A 17,679-nucleotide genomic window follows, 5' to 3' on the forward strand; every position below is an offset into this window, starting at 1 on the left:
TTACCATCCTCCAGTGGAGCAGTCTGTAGGAACCAAATGTTAAAAGGTTATTGCTAGTTATTGAACAGCCAACAGTCCTTCAAATAATCTTGTTTTAAAAGTGCATTAAAAAAAACCAAACACATATCCACTATTGTTGCAGGTTGTAAAACGTGTCCACAGCCAAGCCAGGACTTAGGCACAGAAACCACTCTGTGGTGGCTCAGATACTGTGGATTCCCCCTTATACTTAGGCTCGGATATAACTGTGGTAATTGGATGGGATCTGCTGGCGAATGATGACGAAGGGTGATCTCTGTATTTGCATATTAAAACACTACAACACTGTAAAGAGAGCAACTTTGCGCTGAGTCATCATGAGTCGTTTGCAACCTGAAGCCACTCAGAAATCCACGATGGACAGAATTATTTGCTCACCTAGCTCATTCTCTTTCCACTACAGGATTCGTCCTGGCAGTTTATTCTCAAGGAGTCTGTCAAATCTAGTTTTAAAATGACTCAAGCAACAGATTTCAGCATTTCCCATGGGAAACTATTCCACAGCCGAATAGCCTTACCTCCCAGTTAAGAACTTTTTCCGGACGTCCTGCCTACACTTGTTAAATTTCCTCCCAGCACTCCTAACAATAATCCTCAACTCCTTCAGACACTCTGCAGAGTTATCACAGCCCCTCTTTCATCATCCTTTAGCCAAGCGGCACATAAATAGTTCTTTAAATAGTGCCTTATAAGTCAATCCACTCAAACCCACAACTCTCGGAATCTGCTCATGTCCGTGGACAACTCTGTCGTACCCAAATTTGCCCATAAGACCCCAAAGAGAAGCCAGATCATGACTATAGAAAACGGCACCCAATAATTCATAGCTTTTAACAAATAAGGAATTCATCTAATTACAAGGACTGTATCACACATGTTGTGTCTTTCTGATTTGATTGCCATGCTTATTAAAGTACAATAATTTTTTACTTTTGTAAAAGGTGATCCACAAAGGAAAAATAACTGGGTTTGTACCTTCCCATATACTACGAAGAAATTCTAAAAACGTTTGTTTACAAATATCAGCATGTGTCTTTATTTTACTGCTGACAAAAAATTAATCTAAGAAAACACCCTGGAATATTTGCTTGCTGTTATAGCCGGATTGTATACTATTCTTAAGACAGGAAGTAGGACTCATGCAGAGTTGTTGTTTGCCACTAAATATGTTTCACCCCGCAATCAGCTGTATTTTAGTACCGATAGAGGTGATTCTTGTAAACAGTGTATAGTTTGTAAAGAGCCTTGTGATTCTTCATTCTGAAAAAGGTACTATATGTTATTGTTCTCGATTATTTATATTACAGAAGCAGCTAGATGTCTCGAATGAGATCAGTGCCACATTATGCTAGATGCTGACAGTCTCTGCCTCTGGGGCCTTTGGTCTCAACAGACAAGACAGACAAACGGTGGTAGAAACTATTATTACCCCATTTCACAGAGGAGGAGCTGTAACACAATATCTTATACTGTAACGTGTACGTAAAGACTAAGTAGATAAGAGAAGAGCCATCTATAGGACAACTCACGAAAGCATCATGCAGTGCTGTTAAATACCAGATCGGATCATTTCCTCACACCCAGCACGTGACATGGGCTTCAATCGAAACGCCAGCTCTGAACATCTCGTGTGCTAGGCAAGTTTGAGCACGGATCTGAACGCTGCAGGTTGAGCCCAACAATTTCGTCACCTGAGCAGATATAGCGCCTGATCCGAACACCATGGGAAGCCTGCCATTGACTTTCAATGGGCATTGGATCAGTTCCTTCAACTTATACGTGCATTTACCTCTATTTGGTTGAGAAACGACTTGTCAAACTTGAAGCCAGGGATCCTCTTTTCACTGCAGACAACTCCCACGTCTTCGGTGTGTTTGCAGTCTGTGACGCCCCAGCCGTTTGTGGTACATGCTGCCAGAGTCACCTCTTTGCCAGTACAGTGGACATTGTCCATCCAGATTTTGCCTGAGGAGGAAAGAATAGAAAGACTTGAGACATCAGCGGGCAAACTGCAGAGACGGTAAATCTAGATTCCGTAATAATTGATCTAAAATGAGCCTGACACACCAGTTCTGCTAAGTGCGTGTTCCCCACTGTAACTCCTGTCAAAGGAAGGTCTAAAATCTTTACTTAAATAAATTGAGAAAACAGCCAAGTCAATTCAGTCTATCCAGGCCTGTGCAGGACCCACCTCAGATATTTATAAACCAGAAACATAACAGTTAAGTTGAATAAGATACGTGTTTAGGGTTAGATCCTGAGATGGTGTAAATCAGCATCACTCCACTGAAGTTAATGGAGCTACACTGATTTGAGGATCTGTTCTTCAATGTCCAATAGCAACCAAGTCTGCATTAAGATACACAAGCCAAGGAGTGACTAATGAGTTGGGGGCCCCAAGCTGAGACACCTTACAGGGGCCTGATTTTCTGACAGTGCTGAGCACCCACCCTCTGAAAATCAGCTCCTTTAAATGCATCTCATGTTGGGAATCCAAAAATCAAGTCAAATTTTCAAAATCTTCCCCACCTTCGGTATTGAAGCTGAATTTAAAATGTGAAGCATGTAGCGTAGTCATTTCAGATAGACACATGACACCACACTGATGCTGTGCTCAGAGAGTTCTGCGCTTTCAGCACACTATATCTGAGTCCCACGTAATGAGTGGATGCCAGGCACCATGTCCCGCTGTGGACAGTCCTGTTTCGCAACGTGGAACAAAATCCTTTTTTCTTGCGTACCACCCCCTCTGCCATTTGCAGCAGCACATGAAGGAAAGGCAGGCAAAAGTGACTTTAATCATAAACTTCCTTGTGGTAAAAGCTAGCTTCCCCTGACAGCGGCCACTTCAGAGCGTTTGGTGTCAGTAGGTCCCCTCGGCTCAGTTGTTTAGAGCGTGGCCTCCAATTGCACATGCCATGAATCAGTTGTCTACATCCAGGGCCTCTTGCATCCTCTCTGTCAAATCCCAATTATACTTCCTTTTGGAGAGAACTCCGAGTTTTGGTTGAATCGTGTCATTTTTTAAAATGTGTGTTTTGGCCCAAATTTCAATGGGTGCCTAATGACTTGGGAGGCCTGGAATTCCAGGTTGAAACACCTTAACAAGGCTTGACTCTCAGACAGTGCTGAGCCCCAACTTTCTGAAAAATCAGGCCCCCTTTAAGGCATCACCAGGTTGGACACTTAAAATCACAGGCCACATCTCAACACCATGGCCACACTCTCCCTGCAACAGCTGATGAGGGTGAAAGCATTTACAGCGTCACATGGAATCTACCGTCCCAACTCTGGGCTGCATATAGGGCCCATCCTTGGAGTCTTTAAGGGACTGGTCCTCAGAAGCACTGAGCATCTGTAGCCCCTCGGACTTCAAGAGGAGTTGTGGGCCTCTGAAATAAAAATCAAGCCCTGCATGCTTAACCCAAGTGGCAGACCACAGAAGGGGTGTTCCACATTTGGGGATCAGAAAGAGATTCCCCCTCCCCCAGCTGTAACAATCCATTCTGACACCTTTAAAAGTGAGATTATAGGACCTCCTCGGCATCATTGCTACTATGTTATATACAAGGGATCTGAGCTGTTTGCCCAGGCCCTGTGCCAAGCCTATGTGAATGGCCATGGTGCAATGCAAGCTCTCACGCTGGTCACATGGAAGGAATCCCCGCCTCTTCCAGTTTTGCGGCTGCTACTGAAAACACCAGGGCAGCCTCTGCAACTGTTGCATTCCCTCTTCTGTCTCTCTAACTAGGTTCCTATATATCCCCCCATTGCCATAGCTTCAGAGGGTGTGATTACACCACAACCAAACACCTGTGGCTCACCCGTGTCAGCTGACTTGGACTTATGGAGCTATAAAATTGCAGGGTAGATGTTCGGGCTCCAGCCCAACCCCAAAGTCTACACGACACTTTTATAGCCCCATGAGCCTGAGTCAGACGACACAGGGCCGCTGTGGGTGTTTGATTGCAGTGCATGTAAGCCCAAGGTTTGAACTCAGGCTCAAGCTACACACAAATTGTGCTGACCCAGGGTTCCAGGACCCCGTGGAGGTGGAGGGGCCAAGCCTCAGTCAAGCTGGGATCCAGGATTCAAGCCCCATGTCTTCAACGTAGATGCAGCCCCACCAGACTCGTGCTCTAGGAGTCTGCCAGAAGCATCCCACAGGCTGACTTCCTTTGTCCTCTGGACAGTCAAGTTTGGTGGATAGTCAAGTTTCCTCCCCCCGCATCATAAACAAAGGGCTAGAGTGTCTACATTTTGGGTGGGCGCTAGGAAGTCTGGGATATAGTTGGTTGGACTCGGGGCCGCATGACATCACGTAGATGCTATAGCCCCAGATTGGGACCCAGGCTTCAACAATTCCTAGCCAGGGATTAACAATGATGTCAACGCTCATGCCAAAGCTTAAACCCAGGATCTGATAAATCGAGTTCTAACAACCCCAGGCTCACACTGCAATGTAGACATATCCTGAGCCCATAGTGCATTTTACATTTGGCTGGTTGATTCACCGTATCCTGGATCCATCAACCATGCTCCTTCTCTCTTCCAGATCAAGTCATGCTCAGACCCTCCCCACAGCAATGCAGAAACTGCCCCGGTGAATCCCATCTCCACTGCATGGGCTCCCTGCAGCACACAGAGAAAGAGCACTTACTCTTTGGTGAGTGAATCAGAGCGTAATGTTTTGTTTAAAGTGTCACGGCCTCTCCCTTGGAAATCTCCTGCTGGACCGTGGGAGCCAAGATCCACAATGTGGGACAACATTTGAGGTCTCAAATTTCTCTCAAGTCAATTTTAAGCCCTGCTTCCTTTTTATGGGTAATTTTATAGGTGTGAGTGTTACAGAACGGTGTTAAAAAACTATGGACCAAATTCATCCCCAGTGCAACTGCCTGGAGTGAATGGAGTTACATCTAGCGTGAACCTGGCTCTATGCTTCATGCTATCAATTATAAAATATTCAGTAGGCAAACATTTACTTATGGTAGATAAGACAATTAAACAGAGTTATTGAGGTGTATGGAGCTATTAAACCCGATATATGATTTTAATAAACAATTCCCACATATAAAACCAATATTTGCCTTCCTACATCTTAACTGAATGCATATTTGGAAGCCCCAGTTTGAAGCGTGATCGGTTTGATGTCTCGTCTGTAACAGTCCACTTTACATCCAAGCCATCTGTATGTAATATCAAGGAGGAGAAAAAATAAACACAGAGTTCCATGTAAGGTTCGGCCTGATGAGAACTCTTCCCCTGCCAGACCTAGTATGTTAGTTTCCTGAATGATTAATATAAATTGTGTTTAACTACGTAATTAGAAACGCAGGCTGGGGCATCTCACAGGCTAGTCCAGAAGCCACTCAGAAGCGAGCTGTAGCTCAGGAAAGCTTATGCTCAAATAAATTGGTTAGTCTCTAAGGTGCCACAAGTCCTCCTTTTCTTTTTGCGAATACAGACTAACACGGCTGCTACTCTGAAACCTGTCAAGACAAACTGCTTCCCTCCGCAAAATTTTAGTCTGCCGCCCGCTTACTACCAGTAACAGACAGTCCCTTACAATCTGAAGAGTCAAGGCACAGGGTGGGAAGAAGGAAGGACCATTATCCCCATTCCACAGACGGGAAAACAAGAGACACAGATTAAGTGACTTGAAGAAGGTCGTACAGTCGTAGACCACCAGATCATGCCATCTGACCTCCTGAATATCACAGGTCACCGATGCCACCCAGCTCCCGCACACTAAACCTGAAAACCGAAATTAGACCAAAGAAACTGAGACCCCCGGGAGACTAGACTATGATGTGCCCCAGGCAGAGAATAGGAGGAACCGAGGTGCACCAGTGCCTAAGACCCCAGCAATGGCAGGGAAATGGTTAAGTGAGAGATGCCCAAATAACCCTGGCAAGTGACCTGCACCCACACACCGCAGAGGAAGGCAAACCCCCCTCCCCACACGGTCACTACCAAACTGACCTAGGGGAAAATTCCTTCCTGACCTCACCTATGGCAATCAGTTAGACTCTGAGCAGGTGAGCAAGAACCAACCAGCCAAGCTCCTGAGAGAGAGAATGCTCTGTGCCCTGGCCCACCCTGTCCAGTGTCCCATCTCCAGCCATGGCCATCCATGATACTACAGAGAAAGGAGATCAACGACAACCACCACCCCTGAATAGACTGGGGGGAAAGTATCCCTTCCTGACCCCTGTAGGCGGCTGGCCAAAACCCTGAAGCATGAGCTTTTGGGAACATAAGCTATAAACCAGAAGTTAGCCCCAGGCCTGCTAAGCCCTGCCCCCTATCATCAGAAGCTACCTTGAAAGGTCCCAGAGGGGGGTCTGTGACAGCACTGGAAATCAAACCCACATCTCTTGCATTCCAGTCCCATGCTTTAACCACAAGACTCCCACCCAGCCTCTCCCAATCTGAAATGTCTGGGTACCCTAAAGCTCAGTTCCATTAGCACCAGCGGTGGTAGCCTGGGAATGGGGTCTGAGTCACTTCCTCTTCTCCGAGAGGTGGCCTCCTTTAGGCCAGGGCTGAGCCACATCCTCAGTCTGTTGTGTTGACACATCAAGGGCTTTAAATCTCCAGGTTGCTCAATCCGGCCCCTCTCAATAGCTCTAAACTCAGCTCAGGCCTGTCTACACTGACACTTAACTCGTGGCTAGCTGGGATTTAAATCAACCCCAGGGTAGCCTGCCATGCTCCAAGCACCCACGTGGACCCTGCTACCACGCACTAAAAACTCTGTAGCGTGCTTGGATATATTCCGCTTTGAAACCGGAGCGGATTAAAGCACATAGAGAACCGTTAGTGCACGGCAGCAGGATCCACCCAAGCACTGGAGTGCGCAACAGGCTTGCGTGGAGCAGATGTACACCCCAGCTTGCCATGAACAAAGCGTTCACGTAGACAAGCCCTTCCATTTTGTTTCAATCCCTTGCCACCGGAAACCCCACCACAGCGTGGGCACGCACAGAAGGCCAAGGAAAGTAGGGTGAACGTAAACACAAGGTGGGCCGCAGAGACCGGGCGACTTTACCTTCTCCCTTTCCGTACTTGGAGCTCGACACCCAGGACACAGCCTCCACGTAGCCCAGCTCCCTGCACACCACATGAGCGGCGTGCATGGAGAAGTCGTCGTCACACACCGTGCCCCACTCCCCATTGTAGAACACTTCCACCCGCCCCTCGTTGTGCTTCCGCTTCTGCCCGCTGAGCCGCAGCTGAATCTTGGGGACGTTGGCCGGCTGCTGCGGGGTGTGGTATTGCGAAGGGGGTTGCTCAGGGTAGCCTAAGTAGGGCCAGTGCTCGTACTGGGCAAGGCCCAAATGGCTCAGAGAGCTGAAGAAGAACAGCACGATGAAACAGTGGTTACAGTTGAAACTCAGGCATCTTCCCATTTTCAGCCCCTGCGGTTCTCAGAGCCAGCACCTCTCTTTAGCAGCTGCTGTTCAGTGCGGGTAGGATGCTGCGTGGGTTGGCTGAAATGAAAGAAAAGTCTGCGTCAGAGGTAAAACATAACAACAACGGGGACTTATTTTTCTCTACAGAAGGGACCTGACCAATGGAAGGATACGTCCAAGTTGCCCCTCCTGGTGTTTTAGCGAAATGTTTTTGAAATCAAAGGTCTTGGGTTTGTTCCGCAGGGCAACGGAGACAAATGTCAAAACCGCAACATGGTGTGTGACAAAGAACTGTTATTCTCCAGCCAGCTCTAATCTGAAAACAATTTTTCATGGAACTGCATTTAAAATGACCAAAGCAGACTAACCTATTCAACAGTCTGATTGAACAAGGGTTTTGCCATTTTAATTCTGTGGCCATCTCAGCAAATGTACAATTCATAGAATACCAGGGTTGGAAGGGACCTCAGGAGATCATCTAGTCCAACCCCCTGCTCAAAGCAGGGCCAATCCCCAATTTTTGCCCCAGATCCTAAATGGCCCCCTCAAGGACTGAACTCATAACCCTGGGTTTAGCAGGGCAATGCTCAAACCACTGAGCTATCCCTCCCCCACTTAAATAAATAAATTAAAAAAAAAAGCCAAATCCATCCTTTAAATGGTGGAAAAACAGAGAGGAAACGAAATAAAATAATGTGGTCAAGAATGGAGAGATTTACATTGCAGTTTGAGTTTTCGTGATTCCCAATATTATGACATACGGCATATTTCCATTACTGCACGTCTGGCTTCATCTATACGGAATTGTTTGTGGTCATGCACAGGAATATTTTTTAATGTAGATTTGTCTGACATTCTCTGGCCTCTTGGTAATGTTATAGCTGAACTCCAGCCATAAGTCAACTAGATAGAAGTCCAGTGGTTAAACTACTTTTTCATGTTTATAGTGAGTGAAGGGTCGGAAGGAGGAGTTATTTTCTGGTTAAGAAACTTGAGCCAGAAGTAGTGCTGAACTGAATGTCAGCTCATTTCCTGCCCCAGCCCTCAGAGATATTCCACATTGTCATTCATGCAACCAGCACGTGGAGCAGTCCGGGAGTACACGTGGAGGTTAGAGGCTGAATAGTTTCCAAATGAAGCAATGCCAGAGAGCAGTGGGAAAAAGATCCCCAACTCCCCAAAGCAGTATCGTTCCCTGGCAGCAGCCAAAACACAGGGAAGGAGAGTCACCAATACAGATGTCTAGAATGGAAGATTGGTCAGTATGCGCTAGGTCTGTGCTACCCCAAAAGGTGACAAAGAGACACGGGCACAGGGAAACCTGGATAAAGTAGCCTTCCAAGCTGCTGACGGAGGCTGTGTGGTCTATTGGACTGGAAGCCAGGAAACTTGGGTCCTAATTCCCAGTTCTGCCACCACACTGCAAAGTGATCTCAGGCAAGTCACTTCCAGGGATGATGATACAGACTCTCCTTTCGTAAAGGGCTCTGAGACCTCTGGATGAAAAGTATCTCTCTCTGAACCAAGTGCAAGTAACAAAGGTGGGTGCATTTGAAACATCCCTATCCTTGACTGGCACAGTGAGGTTGTTAACTATGGTTCAAACAAAACTGGTTTGGGGAAACCAGGGGGACAGAGTGCTACAAAGTTGTGGGTTTGGGCCAAATCTTGAGCTTGTTAACATCATGGATTCCCATGAACTTCACTGGACTAAGACTGATTTCTAGGCTCTTGTATGGGACTCATCACTGTGGTAACGATACACCTCACAACACCCCATGAGGTCAGGAAGCATTATCCCCATTTCACAGATCAGGAACTGAGGCACAGAAAGAAAAGTGACTTGCCCACAGTCACACGTGGTGTCTGTGGCAGAGCTGGGAGTAGAACCCAGATTCCTGAGTCCCAGGACAACACCTCAATCACATGACTTCTCTTTTCTTCTGACAACTCATTAAGGGGGTTTGCCAATGGAAGTAGAGTGCAATATGCGTTATGACTGAACTTAATGTGCCTTTTTTGCATATGCAAAAGGCTCATGGGGACCAGATGCTACATAAGACACTCCCGGCGCATATCCAGTGATTCCAGCAGAGTTACGTTGGGACAGCACTGGATGGCCATGTGAGTTATGAGTTTGGTTTTTGTTCTTGGCTCGTGTCAAAACATCTGGTATAAAAAGCTATCAGAGCCCACATGCTGATGTGATCCAATAAGGCAAATCTTAATGCCTAAAGTTCACATAGGCAGTCGGCTAGTTCAGGGATGGGTCCAAGACAAGAACATTTAAAGGAACAAATGGCAACCACCCGAATTAGGTAGGTTAAGCGCACAGTGCACAGACATATGGCTGCATCTTCCGAAGCCACCAAAAACCCCCCCCAAAAAACCCTAGTGAGGTAAATATTTACAGCAAAAGGCTCACTTACAGCCAAGGCTATGGCTGAGATTTGCAAAGTCATCACAGGGATTGGGACTCCCCTGAATCTCAGTGGGAACTGAGCATTTTAAATTCCCCCGGCAACTGAAAATCTCACTCTGTGTTCATAAGATGCTCCATTTGTGCCAGCACTGTTTAATACCTTTGTACTTTGGCAAATCACTCTCTCAAGCACTCTGATCTCCCTCTGAAGAGCTCAAAACACATTCATGATTTAAGCCTTACCCCCATGTGAGGTCGGTAGGTCTCCCCATTCAGGGGAAACTGAAGCACAGAACATTAATGTGCCCAAGAAGTCAGTGGAAGAGCCTGGAAAAGAATCCAGATCTCTAGACTTCCTGTCCTGTGCTTTAAACCAGAAGACTATCCTCTGTCTCTACATTAACTCATTACTTAAGATTTGATTCTGCAAGATACTGGTAAGGGCTGAATCAGGACTGGGGTTTTATCAGTCATGGAAAGGGACGGATGGATGCACAGGGCTCTGAGGAAACATGCAGCTCCTTTTCTTCACAATCATGTCGGGCTGTAATTTCTTCAGAGAATTCAGCAGGTGAAGCAAATATACAATTTGCCACCACAAAGTCCGAATATAAACCCTACAGAGCTCATCAAGAATCCCTTTTTCAAAGTTGTGGCATCCCACGAACAATGGAGCAACTCAAACATGACCAGAAATATCAGATTCTCCTCGCTGCACAAACACCACATTTCCATCTGGAGTTTAAAAACAAACAAACAAACAAACCATCAATGGATTTCAACAGCCACCTTAAAGCAAATTTGAGTCCCTTTGTACTTAAGGGTGCCAGGAATGCTCCATTTGGCTTGCATGCAATAGTGTGTACATTCAAAGAGAAGGAACAATAGACATTCTGATTGCTACTGGCTGGGCTATTTCACAATAGGGATTAGGAAATAGCTGCCATTCACCGGCCCGAGAAGGTACCACATTAAACTGTACGCTGTGTGTTCTACATTCAATGCCCCAACTCCCTACAGAACACATTCCTCAAGCACATTAATACATCCTATAGTAAGGAGAGGAATGTCACCAGAATAGAATACAACAGTCGAAAGATAATTTTATCTATAAATGGTACGGTTTATCACCTCAATAAGGACACTTCCACACACAGGACCTGATCCGCTAAAGCTAGTGGGGGTTTTAAGTCAGAGATATGCAGGGATCAACCCTGCTGTTTATGGAAATCAACATCACTTGAATGGGAGAAGGAGTGGGTCCAGCAGCACATAAGCCCGTGTTGACCCTCAAATCATTCCCAGCCTGCACTGGGACTAAGGGACCACTCATTGAAACCATTATGCACTTGAGAAATCCCACTGAAGTCAATGGGACAACTCATGAGAGGAAACACTACGCCTAGACTTTCAAGATCAGGCCCCAAGAACCTTTTAAGGTGCCACACATGCAGGGAGACAGACAGCCATCAAGGTCACCAGCAGGGATTGAACCAGAGACCCTCAGCACAGACCCCTACCACTTCAGCTAGAGGAGTAACTTGGCTGACCTCAATGCTCATGTCAGTTATGAATGTGACCTGAAATAAATCATGTTTTCTCAACAGATCATGAAGTCCATTACACATCAGAGACCTGCGTGATTGCTTAAAGGCCTGACTTTAGACCCATTTTAATTATTTCATAGGTGCTGGTGCGACTATGGGAAAGCCACAAGAAGAAAAGCAGCATCTTGCTGGTCTGGAGAACCTGATTTGCTAATTCAGTGTGCTAAACGGAGAAGAAAGTACTACACTGATGAATAGTCCAAGGGTTCCAGAATGTGCAACATTGTGCAATTGTACCTTCAAGCAGCTGCCGATAAAAAGATTGGTGACTTCAACAGAGCTCTTTAATACTCCCTTCTGAGATCTCAGCATCCCTACCCTCTCTCTCCTTATAAAAACTCCTGTGCAACGGGCAAATGGAAATGTGTACAGTAGATGGAAGTTTAATGACCCACAATCCTTGCCCTACCTGAGGCAACACAGAGCACATACCATGGAGCATCATCAGCTTTTCAAGAAGAGTCAATTGCTTAGAGGTATAGCTTGCTTATGATAGATAGATACTCACCAGCAACTATACACCACACCACAGGAACACTAACCCAGGAACCAATCCATCTAACAAACCTCGTTGCCCACTCTGTCCCCATATCTACTCTCGCGACACCATTAGAGGACCCAACCACATCAGCCACACCATCAGGAACTTATTCACCTGCACATCTACCAATGTGCTATATGCCATCATGTGCCAGCAATGCCCCTCTGGCATATACATTGGCCAAACGAGACAGTCTCTACGTAAAAGAATAAATGAACGCAAATCAGACATCAGGAATGGTAACATACAAAAGTCAGTAGGAGAACACTTCAATCTTCCTGGACATTCTATAACAGATTTAAAAGTAGCCATCCTTCAACGAAAAAACCTTCAGAAACACACTTCAAAGAGAAACTGGGACTGGGAGTGGCTGGCTCACTACAAAAGCAGCTTTGCATCTCCTGAAATTGACACCGCCTCAACCATTATTGGGAGTGGACTCCATCCACCTGTTCAAATTGGCCCTGTCAACACTAGCTCTCCACTTGTGAGGTAACGCCCTTCTCTTCATGTGTCAGTACAGTAAGGTCTGCATCTGTAATTTTCACTCCATGCATCTGAAGAAGTGGGTTTTTTACCCACGAAAGCTTATGCCCAAATAAATCTGTTAGTCTTTAAGGTGCCACCGGACTCCTTGTTGTTTTTGTGGATACAGACGAACACGGCTACCCCCGATACTTAATGCAGGAGTAAGTACTCTGGCAGAGATCACCCTTATAGCAATGTTAATTCGTGATGTGATATATAGGGTGAACAATGTATAGGGGCTTTCAAAAGCAGCATTTCCAAAGAGATTGCATGCCACCCTGATAGGCTGTACATATAGCTTCAGATAAAGCAAGCTCTTTAAATGGGAGAGAGTTTCCTAGCTCTTCACATACTGCAGGTGAAGAGCCAAGAGTGCTGTAATTTGGAATTTTTCCATAGGCAACTCCTGCTTGAAGCATGCAACTATTTCACATGCAGACTCACACTGCAACGTGCCTGCAATTTACCCGACACTGGATCCTCTTAGATTGGATTCTGTTTTGATCGATAGTTACAGCTTGGTTAAAAAAAAAAAAAGATCATGGTTGAGATCAAAGTGCTCTCATATGGCGTCCAATCCAGGGCGCATTGAAATCAACGTAAAAGCTCCCACAGGATTCAAAAGATGCAAGACCGGGCCTGTGACAGTAAAAGTGTAGAGGTCATTACGGGCCCTGTTTGTTGGATGCCGCAAGCCCAGTCTAGTCTGCAAACCTTTCAGTCCATAGTGATGTAATATATTCAGCTAGTCATCACCTAAAATGAATGGAACCGGTCACATGAAAAAAAGCCAACAGATGTTAGCAAGCAGCATCGGGGTTTTTCCCATTTGCTTCAGTTCTGCCTGAACGATCATTAAAAACAGAACACAGTGGACCGCCAGTAGCAAGCCGATAGCTGCTTTAGCAAACCCAGGATCTCAGCAGACTGCTGCAAACTGAACAGGCCCAACTGGTAACATCCGCAAAAGCAAAGAGGATTTAATTCTACCACCACCCATTTCACCGTGAAGAACGGATGAGTCTTGGGCATAGAGGGACACTTGTCCTTCATTAAGGTTTTTCAGGGACAAGGTAACAGACAGACATCGTGCTATTCTACGGCACAAGCATCATCCGACTTGTCTCAGGATCTAGCTTGGCAAAGAACATAGGATAGGCAGATAAGTACAAAAAGCTTTCTGGCCTCAGCTGCACATTCATATGTTAGGTAACGAAAAAAAAGCCGCTGACTTAATGAAATATGTACAACGGGGTGGTGAGGGGGAACCCACAGAAACAAGACAGAGCACAGTACTCTGCCAGAAGAGAGAAGCTGGAGGGATAAATGTATTTACAACACACAGAACTTTTCACAACAAAGAAGCCTGGGATTTTCCCTCATTTGCTTTACACAAGATCTGCAAAGAGAAACTCTGGTGACTAAAAACGCGGACTACATTTTTAACGAGCCATAGGTCCAGCCACACAGCTCAGCATTGAAGGAAGTCAAAGTGACCGAACCCCTTTGTACCACCCAGGGAAGTTCTACAGGTCCATGAATCCACACTGTTCCAGCATGCCCTTCAAATATCCATGGCTATCACAGTGTTTGTATTACCAATCTCACGTAACTGAAAAGCCCAAAGAAGGGCTAGGAGGGATGAGAAGCACAGGATCTCAAACTCACTCAGAAATTGTATGGGAACAGAAGCATTGCTGGGAACTGTAGTTGCTCAGGCTGGTTTTGACAATACCACTGTAGCTATTAGCTTCACGAATTAATTTTGAATTCCCTAATCATCCCTGAAGATTTTCTGTTTCCTGTCATGTATCTGGCGTGAAGGGTGGGATGGAAGTGTGGAAAGATAACAAGAATGTGAGTCTTAGCACCATGGCATCAGTAACATTAAAGCTCTCTCCTTTCTCTCTCTCTCTCACTGCACTGAAGTCACTTACGTTCACTCTCAGTTTTAACCCTTACATTGTTTGTTTGTTTTAATTCCCCTTTACAGCTAAGTAGAAAGAATTTTTGTTCTGGGGACAGAGGGACACATGTCAAGCCCCCTCCCCACCCCAACAGCTGCACTTTCTAATGTGTGTTTTATTTTGGCAACAGAGCTTCACTTTTCTCCCCTCTCCAAATTTGTTTGGCAATGAAGGACAGAGCCGAATGGAGAGCGACAGCCTCCGTGTTACAGCATGACTGACTTTCTCAGACTCCTGGCCAATATTGATCCTTGGCTATCCGATAGGTCTTGGTGACTAAATGGACTGTAATGTATCAGTATGAAAAAGTCCAGCGACAGATAGGACACTTACACCCTACCCTTCTAATTCACATTGGAAATGATTAAGCAGAAGTAAACTTTTGAACCCAATGTTATTCTAGTTATTTATTGTAAGTTCCAGAAATATCCTGTGGTTTCTTAAACTTTAGGACAATTAATCTGCTCAGACCCCTTATTCATTTTAACAGAAGCAGCAGCAACTTGAACCACAAAACGTATGTTTTTAGTTTATGAATAATACTGCCTAGCATCGCTGTTTTCATCAGTCGATCTCAAAGTGCATTATAAAGGAGTTCAGCATCATTATCTCCATTTTACAGATAGGAAAACCGAGACGCAGCATGGGAAAGCGACTTGCCCGTAGTCACCCAGCAGGCCAGCTGGGAACAGAGCCCAGGTCTCCCGAGTCCCAGTCCAGCACTCCATTCTTTAAATGGCATGTGATTTGCTCATTATGATTAAGAGGCTTCAACTGGGTAGTGTAATGAAATCTACGGCTGACATGCTTGGATTCATCGCAATAGAACGTGTGCGTGCATGCACACATGCTCTGGATACACAATGATTTTGTGGAATGCTAGCAAATATTAAATGCCATTTAAAAAAAAGGAAAATCCCCGCATAATGCTGATTCAGTCTAAAGTACCTGAACCATCAACACCACATGCAGTCGCAGAACTGGAATGGTGACCCTGGTATTTAGAGATGCATACATCTTTCTGGTTTTCCATTATGCGGATATCTAGCCTGTGTCACTTTTGGACTTAGTCCACCCCTTGATGGAACATCCCTTAATATTAATGGGCATGAGGGCTGGGGTTTTCCATCAAGTCCAAGGGAGTTGGGAGCCTAAGTCCCACTGAAAGTCAATGGGAGTTGGACCTAACTCTCTTTTGAAGATCCGAGTCTGGAGGTTTCGCCACTTAATAAGCATCACCACAGGGAAGAAACAAAACAGCCAGCTAATACCTTATAGCACTGAATAAAGATATAAAATATTCTGGATATCACATGCACAGGGATGATGTATACGGTCTCTCCAAAATTCACTCGAGTTTTCTGACTGGGACTTGGTCTGATTTTTAATTTTTTATATATCTACTTTCCATATTTATTTTGCCATTGACTATTTGCAGACTGTATATTTATAAATATCTATGTACATCCTCAAACACTGGATCAAATGAATCATTGGTGGAACTCTATTGACTTCAAGGGGCTTATACTATGCATCAATTTCACCCACGACGTATATTTACACACACTCACAGTATACACCGTATCTAGGCACACACCCCATTCCTAGAGCATTTCACACTTCTATACAGTCACACCTTTCATCCTGAAGTGCTTTACAAACAAACTGAGTGATGAGCTGTGCAATCATGCCACCTACTACTGAAGAGAAGCCATTTCTAGGGTGGAACATGGCAGCTGTTTAACAGTGTATGGCAACACCATGCAAAAAAGTTTAGGATAAGAATTAATAATGGATTACACATGAAACTGGAAGGAGAACTTAGGAGAATTCCAGACCACATGAGCCCTAGAGATCAGTTTTATTTCATCATGCAAACGACAGCACCTACAGCAGCAAGCACAGATCATTTAACAACATGGGTGGTGAGCAGGGGGGTGATTGTCTCAGGGATGGAATGCCACGTACTAATCATTAGGGCAACTTTCGGCAGCAGTTGCATTTCCTCGATACTACTAACCTGGATAGCCTCTGCTTAGCTTGTCAGATTTGACCAAGACCATAGCACGGGGCTACAGACCTCCTTCAGATGTACTCTTTATTTGCTAGTAGTCAAGAAGTGCCAGAGATGAAAAGACTCTGTTAGATCTCTCTGTATCATATGTGATCTTAAAGGGTCATCCTGTTACTCACTTACCTCCACTTGACTGTCTCAAATATTACAGCTAATGTTAAAAAAGAACGCCCTTTTCTCATGTGTTTTCTAAGCTCACGTAACACTTAGCGAGCCCAGATGAGATTTGTTATTATGCAGCAACAACCAGCAAGCATACTATCCAGAAAGATGTGGTTTCTGGTTAGATTTTCTACTGTTACAATAGCTCATGCCAATATTTGCGTTGTCTGATTTGTAACAGCACTGTAACCTCCACCTAAGGAGACACTATGTGGGTGGTATAACGTGGGTGCAATTAAACCGATGAGTGGAAACCTGAAAGCAAATTATTTCCAGTCTCTATCAAGCAGCTGTTTGAAAACAGCACAACGTTGCCTTCATGAACCGATTCCTCTGGGATGCGAATTGGTTTTCTCTCTATACTCCCAGGTAACTGAGGCAAGTATTGCTTTAAGCTCACCTCTAAACTATTTGATCTCAGATTCTCCTCCGGGACTGCAGACAGTAACACCTTTTGTTTTCAGCTAAGTAGTAGCTGCTAGTCTGAAAAGAGAAGAGTAATTTGCTTCTCTAACACCCTCAGCACAGGCTCCATATAAGAGCAGCATTCATTCCAGAAAGAGGTTTCACAGGTTTCAATGCTGAAGCTTTGTATTTAACTGCGCAAGTGAACATCTGGTGTCACCTCTAGGTAACACTCCACAATTCTCTCTCATGATACTCACAAATTGAAAGTCATCCTAAATCCTACTGGGACAGCTGTGTGAGCTCGGGATAATATGGTCACTCTAAAGAAAGAATTGTTCGGTGCAAGGACCACGCTTCAAGGAACAGAGTGTCAGCTCAGATTCAACTGAATCTTAGCACAACAACAGAAAGAAATGTCCTCTTATGAAAATAGATCTCTGTATGTTTCACACCATCCCTGGATGGGGAACATTTGCTTTTAAATGTTTCCTTTGGAGAATCATTTATTCAGGC

The 17,679-nt window shown here is 45.1% G+C and overlaps 1 protein-coding gene across 6 annotated transcripts in view; it reads right to left on the bottom strand.

Moving 5' to 3' along the window:
* Positions 1-17,679, bottom strand: part of LOXL2 (lysyl oxidase like 2) — a 103,761-nt gene that overhangs the window by 69,706 nt on the left and 16,376 nt on the right. For 3 of the 6 annotated variants that reach the window (XM_027830484.3, XM_043536257.1, XM_007068330.4), the window contains 2 exons: positions 7,094-7,535; positions 1,829-2,004 (listed from right to left, as the gene is read on the bottom strand). In XM_027830484.3, the coding sequence (XP_027686285.2) occupies positions 1,829-2,004; positions 7,094-7,454 (537 nt within the window). In that variant the 5' untranslated portion in view covers positions 7,455-7,535. Of the gene's footprint in view, positions 1-1,828; positions 2,005-7,093; positions 7,542-13,028; positions 13,073-17,158; positions 17,242-17,679 lie in introns of all 6 variants that reach the window. The other 3 variants (XM_043536258.1, XM_043536256.1, XM_043536255.1) reach the window with 2 other exon arrangements.

The sequence above is a fragment of the Chelonia mydas genome, chromosome 26, assembly GCF_015237465.2.
Source record: "Chelonia mydas isolate rCheMyd1 chromosome 26, rCheMyd1.pri.v2, whole genome shotgun sequence".
Classification (NCBI taxonomy): domain Eukaryota; kingdom Metazoa; phylum Chordata; order Testudines; family Cheloniidae; genus Chelonia; species Chelonia mydas.